The sequence below is a fragment of the Hyperolius riggenbachi genome, chromosome 4 (genome assembly GCF_040937935.1).
Source record: "Hyperolius riggenbachi isolate aHypRig1 chromosome 4, aHypRig1.pri, whole genome shotgun sequence".
NCBI lineage: Eukaryota > Metazoa > Chordata > Amphibia > Anura > Hyperoliidae > Hyperolius > Hyperolius riggenbachi.
Window position 1 is genome coordinate 14368691 of NC_090649.1, and position 14295 is coordinate 14382985.

General features: G+C 42.4%; 1 protein-coding gene across 1 annotated transcript in view; it reads left to right on the top strand.

Annotated features, from left to right (window-relative positions):
• The first annotated feature begins 2020 nt into the window (after positions 1-2020).
• The window catches only part of LOC137504549 (vomeronasal type-2 receptor 26-like), a 125291-nt gene continuing 113016 nt past the window's right edge, over positions 2021-14295 (top strand). The window contains exons 1-2 of the mRNA XM_068233130.1: positions 2021-2269; positions 7255-8013. Of these exons, the coding sequence (XP_068089231.1) occupies positions 2021-2269; positions 7255-8013 (1008 nt within the window). The remainder of the gene's footprint in view (positions 2270-7254; positions 8014-14295) is intronic.

Consider the following 14295-nt stretch of genomic DNA (forward strand, 5'->3'; position numbering starts at 1 on the left):
GGGAACATTTTGTACTGATGGGATAAGGTAGAATGGGGTGTGGAGAGTGGAAGCATAGACAGGGGGACAGCAGTTAGACCAAGATGAGATAAATGTCACCAATGATGTGGCTGAAGAGGTTCAGCAAAGTTGCATCAGTAATCAATCTGGTAAGAAGCAGTCCACAGGAGATCATCAGTGAAGTTGGCAGAACATCAAGGGTGCCTTCAGCATGTAGTGTTGGTGGTGGTATAGCAGTTAAGAGAGCTGACTACCAAGCACTCAGACCTGGGTTCAATTCCTGGTCAAGACCTGGGTTCAATTCCCGGCCCAGGTATATAAGCTGGCTTTTGAAATTCTACAATTCTCTAGAAGATGAAGAGGAGGGAGTGAGGAAAGTAATAACAATTAGCTAGAAACAAGCCTATAAGAGCCTAACTAAACTCTCCCTAGCAGAGTCTGTCAGCAGTTACCAAAGGGCAGTGAGTCGCTCCTTAAGAAAGGCCTTAATTATTCACGTAGTTTTAATAAATTCAACTTTTAGGTTGCCTGGTATAATACCATACGCAGATTGAATTTTGCTTTATGGCAGGAAAAGAAAGGGGGAACCCCTGTGGAGGAAATCCGCCTTAATAGCCACACCACTATCAGCAAATTGGGTTTCTTTGTTCCAGCCCTGGACAGTAGCACTGACCGCGAAGCTTTAGCCAACTTGGAACAGCTATGGTCTGAAAGTCATGAAGAAACAGAGATGCATGTTGAGGCTATGGAACACTCGAGAGGAATTCCGCCCATGTAAATCAATTAAGGAGTTTAGAACTACCCCAGGATCAGCAGTGGACATCCTGAATCGAAAGGTCCTGCAAGACATGCAGGCTCTGATTTATCCAGAAGCAGAATCCAACATCACTAATGAAGAAAAAGCCGCTCTAGAATGGTTCAGGGATAACAAACAGCTTGTCCTTAAGAAAGCAGATAAGGGGGAACCTAGTTGTGATGTCTAGAGAGTATTACTGTATATCAAGGAAGCCCTAATGCTGGATACACACCATGCGTTTCCGCGTGCGATGCGTCTGTTGATAAGCATCGATTCGATTATTTCCGACATGTCCGATTCAAGCTTCGATGGATCGTTAGGTCGATTTGCCATACTTTACATGGCAATCGACCTAAAAATCATTGAAATGCTTTGGGAAATGCTCGGAAATAATCGAATCGACGCGTATCGAAGGCCACATTCGATGCGGAAACGCATGGTGTGTATCCAGCATTAGACAATTAGAAGGACCTGATCAATTCTATGTAAAGTTGAGGTCAAACCCACTGCCACAATACAAATCCATGTTGCAAACCTTGGTGAGAAAAGGGGTAGAGAAAGTGCTGCTTACCAAACACATGGGAGAGGGATTGCTTCCCGAATTCCCCCAAACACCAATTTGGTATTTTCTCCCCAAGGTCCACAAGGACCCGATCTCTCCTCCGGGGCGCCCAATTGTGTCAGCCAGGGGTTCACTCACAGAACCGTTGTCCAAATTTTTGGACCACCATTTGCGACCTTTCCTCACGGTGGTTTCCACCCACCTGGCTGACACCTTGGACACCCTTGGGAGGATTGGGGGAGTGGAACTTGGGGAGAATTAAATCTTGGCCTCCATTGATGTTGTCAACTTGTACACCCGTATCCCCCAATCTAAGGGAATTCAAATGATTGGAGAGTTATTGTTGGAGTGTGGGGAAGACGAATCATGGGTTGTATTTCTGATGCGCTGTCTTGATTTTGTGTTGTCGCATAATTTTTTTTATTCAATGACAGTTGGTATCACCAACGATCTGGAGTAGCTATGGGGACACCTGTAGCCCCACTTTCTCCAACCTATTTCTATGGGGATGGGAGAAAAAAAACATTTTTGGGACAACGAACCCTTTCAAGGACAAAATTGGCTGCTGGTATCGTTATGTGGATGATGTGGTTCTGATATGGAGAGGCACTGTGGGTGAGTTTGATGAATTCCTTGCATACATCAATTGCAACAATCTCAACATGCAGTTCACAGGCGCATTGGCTAACCCCAATTTGCACTTTCTTGACCTGGAGCTGTATGTTGAGAATGGATGTATCCTCAGTAGAGGTTACAGAAAGGAGACTGACACCAATTCCGTGCTCCTCCAGTCCAGTTTCCATCCTCCACATATGATCCAAGCAATCCCCTATGGACAATTTGTCAGGTTAAAGAGAAACAACTCTAAAAGGGAAGATTTTTTTGACCCAAAGCCAAGAACTGGCGATCAGGTTGTCCACTAGGGGATATAAAATGACTGATCTCAACCAAGCATTTTGGAGAGCGGATGCTCTATCACGTGCAAACCTCATGACTAATAGGAATGGGATCAAACATAAGCAGCAGTCAAGGGAACAACCCTTTACCTGTGTGTTTGACTATTCACCTATGGCAGAACGAATTAAGGCTATTATCCTGAGACATTGGTGTGAGTTCCAGGCTAATATGAGTTCTGCAGGTTTTGTGGGTAATAAACCTTTGATTTCTTTCAGACGAGCTAAAACTATTGGGGATGTGATCACCAGTAATGAATTCAGGGCGGTGCACAAGCAGAGTTGGTTACAGAGACACATTCCTATTGGGAATTTTAGATACGGAAATTGCAATCACTGTGACTGTTTTAAAACTGGAAGAAGCACCAAATTGGGGGCTAAAACCATTTATTTCAAACAATTCTTGCATTGCCACTCTAAAAACTGTGTGTACGCCATAATCTGCTCGTGCAATCGCTTCTATATAGGTCAGAGCACCCGGATGATCTGTATCCGTTTTCAGGAGCATGTGAATTCCATTGTGACAGGAGTCGGTGCAGGCAGACTTATCACGTACATGCGTGAGTGTCACAATGGAAATGCAGAGTCCTTACGCTTTATGGGTTTGAGGCAAATTCCGACCCCTCATAGAGAGGGTAATCATGAACGATTGCTGCTCCAGTGTGAAGCAAGATTGATTGCAGATACTGGAGCATGTGGCCCTCTTTGGCTGAACGAAAAGAATGAACTTCATTGCTTTCTAAATAAGTACTGATTATAGTACTTTGTTTTTTTGTTATATTATTCGCTCTCCTCCCTTCTGAGTATGTATATGTTTCTCATTTGTTATTCCGCAGGTTTATTGTCCTCAATTATTGTCTACTTGCTATAGACGGTTGTGTCCCTTTGTGTAGTTACAGGTGTTTACAATGTTCTCCATAGCAACCTATTACCAATGCGAGCCAGTGCACGGCAGGCAGTGATGCCGTATCCAGGAAGTGACATAGCGCCAGATGCGGGGAGACTCGCCGCTTACCTATTGGATGAAGCGAGGCGCACGTCACTACCGGTAGGCGGAGCCTAGATGCCGATCGCAGCGTTGAGTGGGTGTTGCGGACCGCATTCAGGGCGGTAAGTAAGACCATTTATTGCCGAACTTCACTTGGCTCTTGTTGTTCATCCTACTGGCCTCTGAGGAAGCTTTTACATAAAGCGAAACAGCTGTCAGGCCTCCCTCACCCCCACTGTGTACCCTGCTGTGATTCACAACGTGGATTAAAGGTATATTGTTTGCAGTGATTAGTGCCTCATCTGTCTTTTTCAAGTATATGCTATTTTGCCTCTGAGTGCACGATCAGGCATGTTATACAGGATCCGGTGACCCAGTAACGGCTTTGACCGACATCTAGTGCCAGTCTGCTCATTTTTTTTGGACATTACTCTCCCTTAACTAATTAGTGCAGGCAGACTAGTGAGTAAAATGGCACAAGGACCTTGCCTTTTATAAGGGGGGTGGGGCTCCAGGAGTGAGTGCAGTCTGATTGGCAACAATGTGCCTGCTGACTGTGATGTAGAGGGTCAAAGTTCTGCTCAATAGAGCATTATGGGGCGAATCAAATTTCCAGAAAAGTTTGCCTGCTCTTGGCGAACGCGAACCACCGAAGTTCGCCTGGAACCGTTCACCGCGAACCGTTCGGGACATCTCTATGCTCAATTGGCCTGCCAACTCTGCTCACCTGAACCCCATAGAGAATCTGTGGGATATTGTGAAGATAAAGTTGAGAGACGCAAGACCCAACACTCTGGATGAGCTTAAAGCCGCTATCAAAGCATCCTGGGCCTCCATAACACCCGAGCAGTGCCACAGGCTGATTGCCTCTATGCCACGCCGCATTGAAGCAGTCATTTCTGCAAAAGGATTCCCGACCAAGTATTGAGTGCATATCTGATCATAATTATTTGAAGGTTGACTTTTTTTGTTCTAAAAACACTTTTCTTTTATTGGTCGGATGAAATATGCTAACTTTTTGAGATAGGAATTTTGGGCTTTCATGAGCTGTATGCCAAAATCATCAATATTAAAACAATAAAAGGCTTGAACTACTTCAGTTGTGTGTAATGAATCTAAAATATAAAAGTCTAATGTTTATCAGTACATTACAGAAAATAATGAACTGAAATTTTTTTGAGAAGACCCTGTATGTGTGTATATATATATATATATATATATATATATATATATATATATATATATATATGTGTGTTAATACATGTATTTTTTTTTTGCTTATTGTTTGAAATAAATAAAAAAAAACGACATGGGGTCCCCCCTTTCAAGCTTCTGTAACCCCTTGTCCCACATGCAGGCTGGGATAGCCAGAATGCGGAGCCCCGGCCGACTGGGGATTTGCACCCTGAGCTATACCAGCCGGCATAGCCCATGGTATGAGGGGGCTAAGGGGGAGAGGGGCAGCCAAGCCTTCTGCTTCCCCCCAGAGCCCTTGTCCAATCCATGGAGAAGGGGCTCTTCCCCACCTCCAATGCCCCAGGTAGAGGCGGGGGCAACGACTCCTCATCCTGGTGGCATCTGGGATATCTATTGCACGATTGGTTAAGATGTCTTTGAGGTTTGGTGCTCTCCTACTACCATTGTTAATTCGGAGTCCATTAGAAGAACATGCCAATGCTTTTGTAATATATTTCCTCAAACTTTGTTGTGTAGATAGAAAGCACTCCACTTGTAATCACATCAATATATATGTCCCCTTAGGGATTGCACTCACCCAGCCTGATTAACCACTGTGAGATTGGTCAAAAGATCGCTCAGTGTATCTCCTTCCTCCGATCTGTAGGTCTGTGGGTGGATTTCTGTTCTTCAGTTGACATTATCACCTCAGATGTCAATTCGAGAGGACCTCATGAAGAAAATAAACATCCCATAGCGTAATTCCATTGCAGTAAAAGTCAGCTTTATTGTAGTAGGGTACTCACAAACATGTGGGTATTACACAGTGCCTAGAGTGTTAATGGACTTTCCCTCGTGCCTCCTGGACAGGCTCATCGAAACTCTGCGCCAACGCCGCTGCAAACACCTTTGTGCGGGGTTTCCTGTTCGTCCGTTGGCGAAGCCTCACACAAAGGTGTATGCAGCGGCGTTGACGCATAGTTTGTTTCTTAAATCCATCTGTTACATCATTTACATTGCATGTCGAACAAGTATAGCAACGAATAGGTCACCCGGGCTACACCATTGAGCTCACATCTAGCTGGCCGGGTGTGCCGTTAAGGTTGCATCAAGCCGGTAACTGAGAGGAGGAATGCAGAAGCATGGGGGACATCGTGTAGATCAAACTTCTAGCTCCTGGCATCACACAGCATGTACGTGTGACCTATTCACTGCTATACAGGTAGTCCATGGTTAACAAACAAGATAGGGACTGTAGGTTCATTCTTAACCTTGATCTGTTCTCAAGTCGGAACACTGTGCCATCTTTGTCCCCTGTACCTCCTCTGCACCCCATTTTGCCTCCCTCCAGTGTCCCCCTCCCATGCCACCTCTGCCACTGGTTCCTGCTTATATAAGTTTAAAAGTTGTTTCTATATGGTTGGGAATGAGTCCCAGGTAACAAAAAAGGAACTCTTGTTAGTGTAACGATCCACACTTGAGCACACCACTATGCTCATATAGTACCAGGTTTCTTTATAGGAGGATCGGTTTAAATCAAGTGAAGCCACAAAATAGCGATCTGTTTCCAAAATTTTTGTTTCACACTTTATTATATTCACAAAAAATTATTTTTCTTCTTCAAAAAGGTAGAAAAATTATTTGTAAAGCAGCAGAAAAATTTGTGGTACAGACATAAAAAGCAATACAAAAAGCAGATCATAGACACAGTGTGCTTTGTTTGATGAATAAAGGTAATTTTAGTTCAGGCGACGACACTAGTCCGTTTCGGGTTATTGACCCTTCGTCAGGCCTTTACAAAGCATAGAGAATTATCTTGACCAGAGGATATATGCTTTTTATATGTCTGTACCACAAATTCTTCTGCTGCTTTACAAATAATTTTTTATACCTTTTTAAAGAATAAAAATAATTTTTTGTGAATATAATAAAGTGTGAAACAAAAATTTTGGAAACCGATCGCTATTTTGTGGCTTCACTTGATTTAAATCGATCTTCCTATATATGTTTAAAAGCCATTTTTTATTTGACATTTTTAAAATCAAATTCCTCAAAAACTACGAGTCCCATTTGAATTTTTTTTCGACCTGTTCCCACAAAATCCATGCCAGTCATATTGGCGGCCGGGTCATTAGTAAGTCAGGCATTTGTAAGTCAGGGACTACCAGTACTTGTTCTGCATGCAATGTGACGCAACAAATGAAATTGATGTGCGGTGGATCTTTTAGGTCCCGCAAAGCATTCCATCATTACTGCTGAACTTTTTTGAAGCGGGTCACATGAGTTATATATCCTAGCTTGGCAATACCAATATACTGATTGAGGTTTGGCCATATATGGCCAGTAATGAATGCATAAATGAGGGATGACATAAGGATTGCTTGGAAAAGCACATATAGAAAGTACGGCTTTATATTCATCCTGGGCCTGAAGAAAATGCTAAGTCTATTAGTCCAAATTAGGACTTGCGGATGCCCGGATACTCTGTGCTTCTTTATGTTTTTTTCAAGGTTTTTTTTTTAATAGGATATTTGTAGTATGTCTCTTATTTTTGATATGTAGATGATTAAAGATATTGATTGCTAAAATCAGTGCTCCCTATGCACTATTTTATATGTATATAATCTTTATAGGTGAGACAAGATAATTGATAGGCAGATACCTTGTATCCTTTTCTGTATTCTGAAACGAATTATAATGATCAATAGCCCAAAAGGAATGTGACCATGTGCACCAGCAGGACTAGCTGTTTTCATTTGCGCTATTTGTGATTCCATAGATCAGTTACAGCAGTAAAGTTCCCCTACTTGATCACAAGTCAAAGTTTCCATCACTATATCACACCTTTCCTGATGGGAGGAGCCAGTACCGAGCTGTGGTACAGTTGCTGAAGCACTTTGGATGGACTTGGGTGGGAATAGTTTCTACAGAGGATGAGAGCAGCCAACAATTTGCCACAACTCTGCAGGAAGTCTTGGTGCAGAGTGAGATATGTGTTGAGTACTTATTAACTGCTTACCAAGACATGTTTAAGCGACGTCAACATCTTGGACGTGTCCTAACTCAGTCCAGAAGTCAAGTCATGGTCTTCAGTGGCTATCTAGATGAACCTGGTATGTTACAGGATGTAACCAGCTTTATAAAGCTGAAGAAAGTTTTCGTGTTTCCTTTCAGCTTTCTACATGATAGTGGCCCGGTAGACCTCCTTAGTCTTAACGGTTCTTTGCTGATGCACTTGTCCAGGGCGGCAATTCCAGGCTTGAAGGATTTCCTGCTGGACGCCAGTCCCCAAAAATACCCGGATCTCCACATATTGGCAAATGTTTGGGAATGGACATTTGCTTGCTTGGTGGGATACTGTAATGGGTCAGAGAGCTTTAGATCTTTAGAACGTTATCATTATGATGTGGAGGACTTCAGAGTGACGTCCCAGGTGTATTCAGCAGTCTATGCTCTGGCACATGCTCTACATGAGATGTACTCTCACACAACGGAGGAGTCCAAGTCCGAACCACAATCAAGCCTAAAGGTGTGGAAGGTATATACAAAGTCATCATTATTATTGTTTTTGGTTTATTTAGAACAATCATCTTCCATGCTACTGAACAGAGTGAAAATAATCATGAGAACATAAAGATACGGACGAAGGTTTACACAAAATTGTACACATTGGTACAACATATAGAAATGATAAATAATATATAGTTTTAGTGACAGATGAATTACCAACAATGCACAAAAACCTACAAAGCACAAAAGGGAGAGAGAGCTTTGCACTTTCAAGCTTACAATCTAAAGGAATAAGGGAGGTAACAAGAGGTAGGACAAAACATAAGGGTTTCAGCCAGGGTTCTTGTATGAGATTATAGTAGTGCTGCTCGGATACCACTTTTGAAAATCCGGATTGGATTCGGATCCGGATACCCAGATATCCAATCCGGGTTGGATATCAGAGTTCAAAATTTTCTGATCCGAATCGGATATCCGACCTCAGTATCCGGGGTATCCGGGTGGATTCAGATATCTAGATAGAAAAACCGGAAGTGGCCTTTAAATTGCTTTAAAAATGCTTTTTAGGGTAAATGAGGCATGTAGCATCATTATTTTTTTGTTTAACACATATTTTATTTAAACAAGTTTGCATACCATGTTGTAATGATTGGTGTAGCACACAGATGTCTGATTATTGTGCGATCTGCAGAATCACCAATAATGCAGACTCTATACCCGATTATGTGGTGATCTGCAGTATCACCAATAATGCAAGTATAAACGGCTGAAGAACAGAGGTGTAAAGTGTTTGGTGCAACAGTAGATTAATGGATAGATCTCACCAGAGAAGCTGGTGGGTACTATCTGACACAACAGTGCTAGACCTCACCAGGGGAGCTGGTGGGTACTAGCTGCAATAACAGTGATAGCCCTCACCAGGGGAGCTGGTGGGTACTAGCTGCAATAACAGTGCTAGCCCTCACCAGGGGAGCTGGTGGGTACTAGCTGCAATAACAGTGCTAGCCCTCACCAGGGGAGATGGTGGGTACTAGCTGCAATAACAGTGCTAGCCCTCACCAGGGGAGCTGGTGGGTACTAGCTGCAATAACAGTAGTATAAATAATAGGTCTTACCAGACAGGGACGGATCAAGACCTAGTTGCGCCTGGGGCAAGGTCAGGTTTTGGCGCCTAAAGGTCAGGTTTTGGCGCCTAAACTGACATTCATTTTGCCGCCTTTTTAAGAATTCAACAAACTGTGCCTGGGGCAAGATACCCGCTTGCCCCCCCCCCCCCCCCTAGATCCGTCCCTGTTACCAGAGGAGCTGGTAAAGTACTAACAACAGAAGTGACAACAAAGTTTGGCTAAACCTTACCAGGGGAGCTGGTAAGGTACTATCAGCACAAGCAACTGAATAGTTTAACTAGACCTTACCAGAGGAGCTGGTAAGCTACTGTCAGTCACAGGAGCTGTATAACTTAAACTAAACCTCACCACAGGAGCTGGTGGGTATTTAATCAAAAGAGCACCTCACCAGTGGCAAGGGCCCACTGGTGAGTAGAGAGGTCTGACAGGCAAGGTTTGGCAACTGAGAGGTGAATACAGTACAGAAACGTGAGGCAGAAGAATAGTGAGTGATCAGGCAGAGGTTCAGCAACTAAGGTCAGATAGGCAGAAGTACAGAATCAATGAGCAATTGCAAGGTCAGAGTATAACCAGAATCATACACAGGTAATCAGTAATACAATATATAATAGTCCTAGTCTTGTGTGAAATCCCTGGTTTCCTCCCAGATCAAAACACACTGGATACTAGTCTAAGGTCTGAGCGCTAACAGGAGTGTATTCGCAACAGCAGACAAGTTGCTAATGACCAGTGAAGGCTTAAAAAGCTGAGGAGAGCTCACAGCCACGCCCCTTACCAATCAGCCAATCCAAGCGGCTCGAGTCACCTCAGGTCAGCGGACGCTCCTTCTTCCAGCATAAAGGTCCTGTCTCCGCGCGATACAGCAACCCTATGAGCACGAGACAGTACCGTTCCCGGCGTGCTAGACGCCGACGGAACGGATGAGGCCTGAGAACAGGGAACAAAGGCGGCTGCGGGTATACCCTGCGTGTCCGCAGCCGCCATAGTTGCAGATGTTACACATGTACATTTGAAAGGGTGTCAACATTTGAACAATCAGTGTACATATAACTACTAATCTCTTCAAGTATAATGACATAATTCACAGCTGAGATATAGTATAATTAGAATATTACTCTTAGTTACTGTCACCTTGATCAATTAGCCATATACATTATAACAGTGAGCGTAGGAGAACTAAGGAAGAAAGAAGGAGTGAATTAGGAGGTAAGGAGGGTAGTTGGGTGAGAGATAGGAAGAAAGTATGAAACAGAGAGAGGAAAACAAAGTAACTAGGTCTGTCCTCTTGTATAACAGCCTATAGTAGTGAGTAAGGTGCTTAGGTCCCAAGAGATGAAGGATAGTTCAGGTTTTTATACTCTTAAAATGATATCAGAAGTACTACAGAGTTCCAAAAGTGTAGACACTGTAAGTGGAGAGAGTGGAGTATTCTATTTATTCAGGGGGGGGGGGGGTGGTCATAGTTCTGAAAGTAAGTTTCCCATGGGTTCCTTATTTTACTGTGTTTGGTTTCTGTATCTCTAAGAACAGCCGTCGTTAGGAATTCCATTAGCTTGGTCCAATTAATTTTAGCATAAATTTCGGATATCCTGGGGATAGATGGATTGCACCAACAAGAGGCTAAAGATAGTCTAGTGGCTGTCAGGATATGTGTAATTCATCTCATAGAGCTTTTTTTTACTTTGAGGATAGGTTTACCCAATATCTTATAAATGGGATCCATTAGAACTGAGATTCCCGTTATGTTCAGGATTAGGGTTTGAATAGTGGCCCAGCATCATTATTTTTCAAAGGGAAACACTAACAATAACAACAATAACAATAATATTTTTATAGCGCTTTTTCTCCCTGGGGACGAGGGATGGTCGTAGTCTGCCAACTTCGCTACGCTGGAAATACACATAGTTTTACGCAATTACGCTTCGCCAAACTACGGCTTCAAAAGCAAATATTTGCTTCGTATGCATTTTGTAGACTACGCATTAAAATACGCAATTACGCGTAGGGCGTAGCGTAGTGCATGCGGACGCTTATGCCGTTATGCATAAAAATGTACGCATGAATTCCTCTGCAAACTGCTTGTACCAGTAACTCTTCTATGCGTACATTCCCCTTTCCAACACGTAATTTTGTATGCATACAATCGTACGCGGAAAATTAGACGCAAATAACGCATTCGTAGTTTACTTCACAATACACATGAGAACTACACGTAGGGGCGTAAACTACGCGTAACGGTACTTCACTACGCGTAAAATCGTACGCGTAGTTTTAAGACTTCGACTACGAACTACGATGCGTAGATGCGAACTACGATGCGAAAATTCGCACTGGCGTAGTTTCTGCTCATCCCTGCTGGGGACTCAAAGCGCTGTGACCCTGCATTATGCAGTCTCAAAGGCTCAGGAAAAGAGGTGAGTTTTTAGCCTTTTTTTTAAAGCTGTCCAGAGAAGGAGCCTCTTGTACTGATTGTGGAAGTGAGTTCCATAGAGTAGGGGCTGCGTAGGAAAAGGCCCGAGCACCAAATGTTTTTTTTTAAACATTCAATTTTTATTGGGTAAAAGAAAAACAGTTTACAGATAGAGACATTGCAATAGATAATGTTTACAGGATGCATCGGAATGGATGGGCTCATTTATCTTGAAGGGTTACGTTTAAACTGAACATACTTGGACATCTCCATCATCTATTACATTATAATAAATCATTTTTACGTTAGTTAGTAATCTATTCTAACGTCCGTATTGCTGTGAACACAACTGCCATGTTACGGTGAATTGTAGGACAAAATATTATTGGTCCTGTAATGAATTTTAAGTAGCAGTAGCCATATATGCAAATGTAAAAATCCTATAATATTCTAAAAAAAAAGAACCAGAACACGGAACAAAGAACTAAAAACAAAGGATAACTATTAGCTGCTGCAATCTTGTCTAAGTTAGTTACTCTCATCTGAGATCTGAGTGTTAATAATAGACACTCGACTAATTAATCTACTGGGTTTTGTTTCATTGGTGTGACCCTTAACCATTTAACGGCATTGTAACTTATTAAAACGTCATGCATTACCCTGTTAATGGCAACATGACGTTTTAATACGTCGCGCGTTCCCGCCGCTGCTCTGCACGTGTGCGCGCCGCAACTGCCGCCGTTTTCGCTGGGTTTTCGCGTTGAGCGATTGGGGAAGAGGACCGAGCGGTCCTCTACCCAATCACAATGCCTGGAGTGAGTGGACCGCGAACAGCAGCCGCATCCATTCATAAAACAGGAAGCCGTCACATAGTATTTAAATGTACAAAAAAAAGCAAACATTTCCTACTAGTGCCATCTTGTGGCCAAAAAGTAAAATTACACCTACAGACACATACATACTTAACCACTTGAGGACCATGGGCTTTACCCCCCTTAAGAACCGGCCACTTTTTTTCCATTCAGACCACTGCAGCTTTCACGGTTTATTGCTCGCTCATACAACCTACCACCTAAATGAATTTTGGCTCCTTTTCTTTTCACTAATAAAGCTTTCTTTTGGTGCTATTTGATTGCTCCTGCGATTTTTACTTTTTATTATATTCATCAAAAAAGACATGCATTTTGGCAAAAAAATGATTTTTTTAACTTTCTGTGCTGAAATTTTTCAAATCAAGTAAATTTTCTGTATACATGCAGCGCGAAAAATGTGGACAAACATGTTTTTGATAAAAAAAAACCCATTCATTGTATATTTATTGGTTTGGGTAAAAGTTATAGCGTTTACAAACTATGGTGCAAAAAGTGAATTATCCCATTTTCAAGCATCTATGACTTTTCTGACCACCTGACATGTTTCATGAGGGGCTAGAATTCCAGGATAGTATAAATACCCCCCAAATTACCCCATTTTGGAAAGAAGACATCCCAAAGTATTCACTGAGAGGCATAGTGAGTTCATAGAAGATATTAATTTTTGTCACAAGTAAGCGGAAAATGACACTTTGTGACAAAAAAAAAAGTTTCCATTTCTTCTAACTTGCGACAAAAAAAAATGAAATCTGCCACGGACTCACCATGCCCCTCTCTGAATACCTTGAAGTGTCTACTTTCCAAAATGGGGTCATTTGTGGGGTGTGTTTACTGTCCTCGCATTTTGGGGTGTGCTAATTTGTAAGCACCCCTGTAAAGCCTAAAGGTGCTCATTGGACTTTGGGCCCCTTAGCGCAGTTAGGCTGCAAAAAAGTGCCACACATGTGGTATTGCCGTACTCAGGAGAAGTAGTATAATGTGTTTTGGGGTGTATTTTTACATATACCGATGCTGGGTGGGAGAAATATCTCTGTAAATGACAATTTTTTTATTTTTTTTTACACACAATTGTCCATTTACACAGGCCTTTCTCCCACTCAGCATGGGTATGTGTAAAAATACACCCCAAAACACATTATACTACTTCTCCTGAGTGCGGTGATACCACATGTGTGGCACTTTTTTGCACCCTAACTGCGCTAAGGGGCCCAAAGTCCAATGAGTACCTTTAGGATTTCACAGGTCATTTTGAGAAATTTCGTTTCAAGACTACTCCTCACGGTTTAGGGCCCCTAAAATGCCAGGACAGTATAGGAACCCCACAAATGACCCCATTTTAGAAAGAAGACACCCCAAGGTATTCCGTTAGTAGTACGGTGAGTTCATAGAAGATTTTATTTTTTGTCACAAGTTAGCGGAAAATGACACTTTGTGAAAAAAAAACAATAAAAATCAATTTCCGCTAACTTGTGACAAAAAATAAAATCTTCTATGAACTCACCGTACTACTAACAGAATACCTTGGGGTGTCTTCTTTCTAAAATGGAGTCATTTGTGGGGTTCCTATACTGTCCTGGCATTTTAGGGGCCCTAAACCGTGAGGAGTAATCTTGAAACAAAATTTCTCAAAATGACCTGTGAAATCCTAAAGGTACTCATTGGACTTTGGGCCCCTTAGCACAGTTAGGGTGCAAAAAAGTGCCACACATGTGGTATCGCCGTACTCGGGAGAAGTAGTACAATGTGTTTTGGGGTGTATTTTTACACATACCCATGCTGGGTGGGAGAAATAACTCTGTAAATGACAATTTTTTAATTTTTTTTACACACAATTGTCCATTTACAGAGATCTTTCTCCCACTCAGTATGGGTATGTGTAAAAATACACCCCAAAACACATT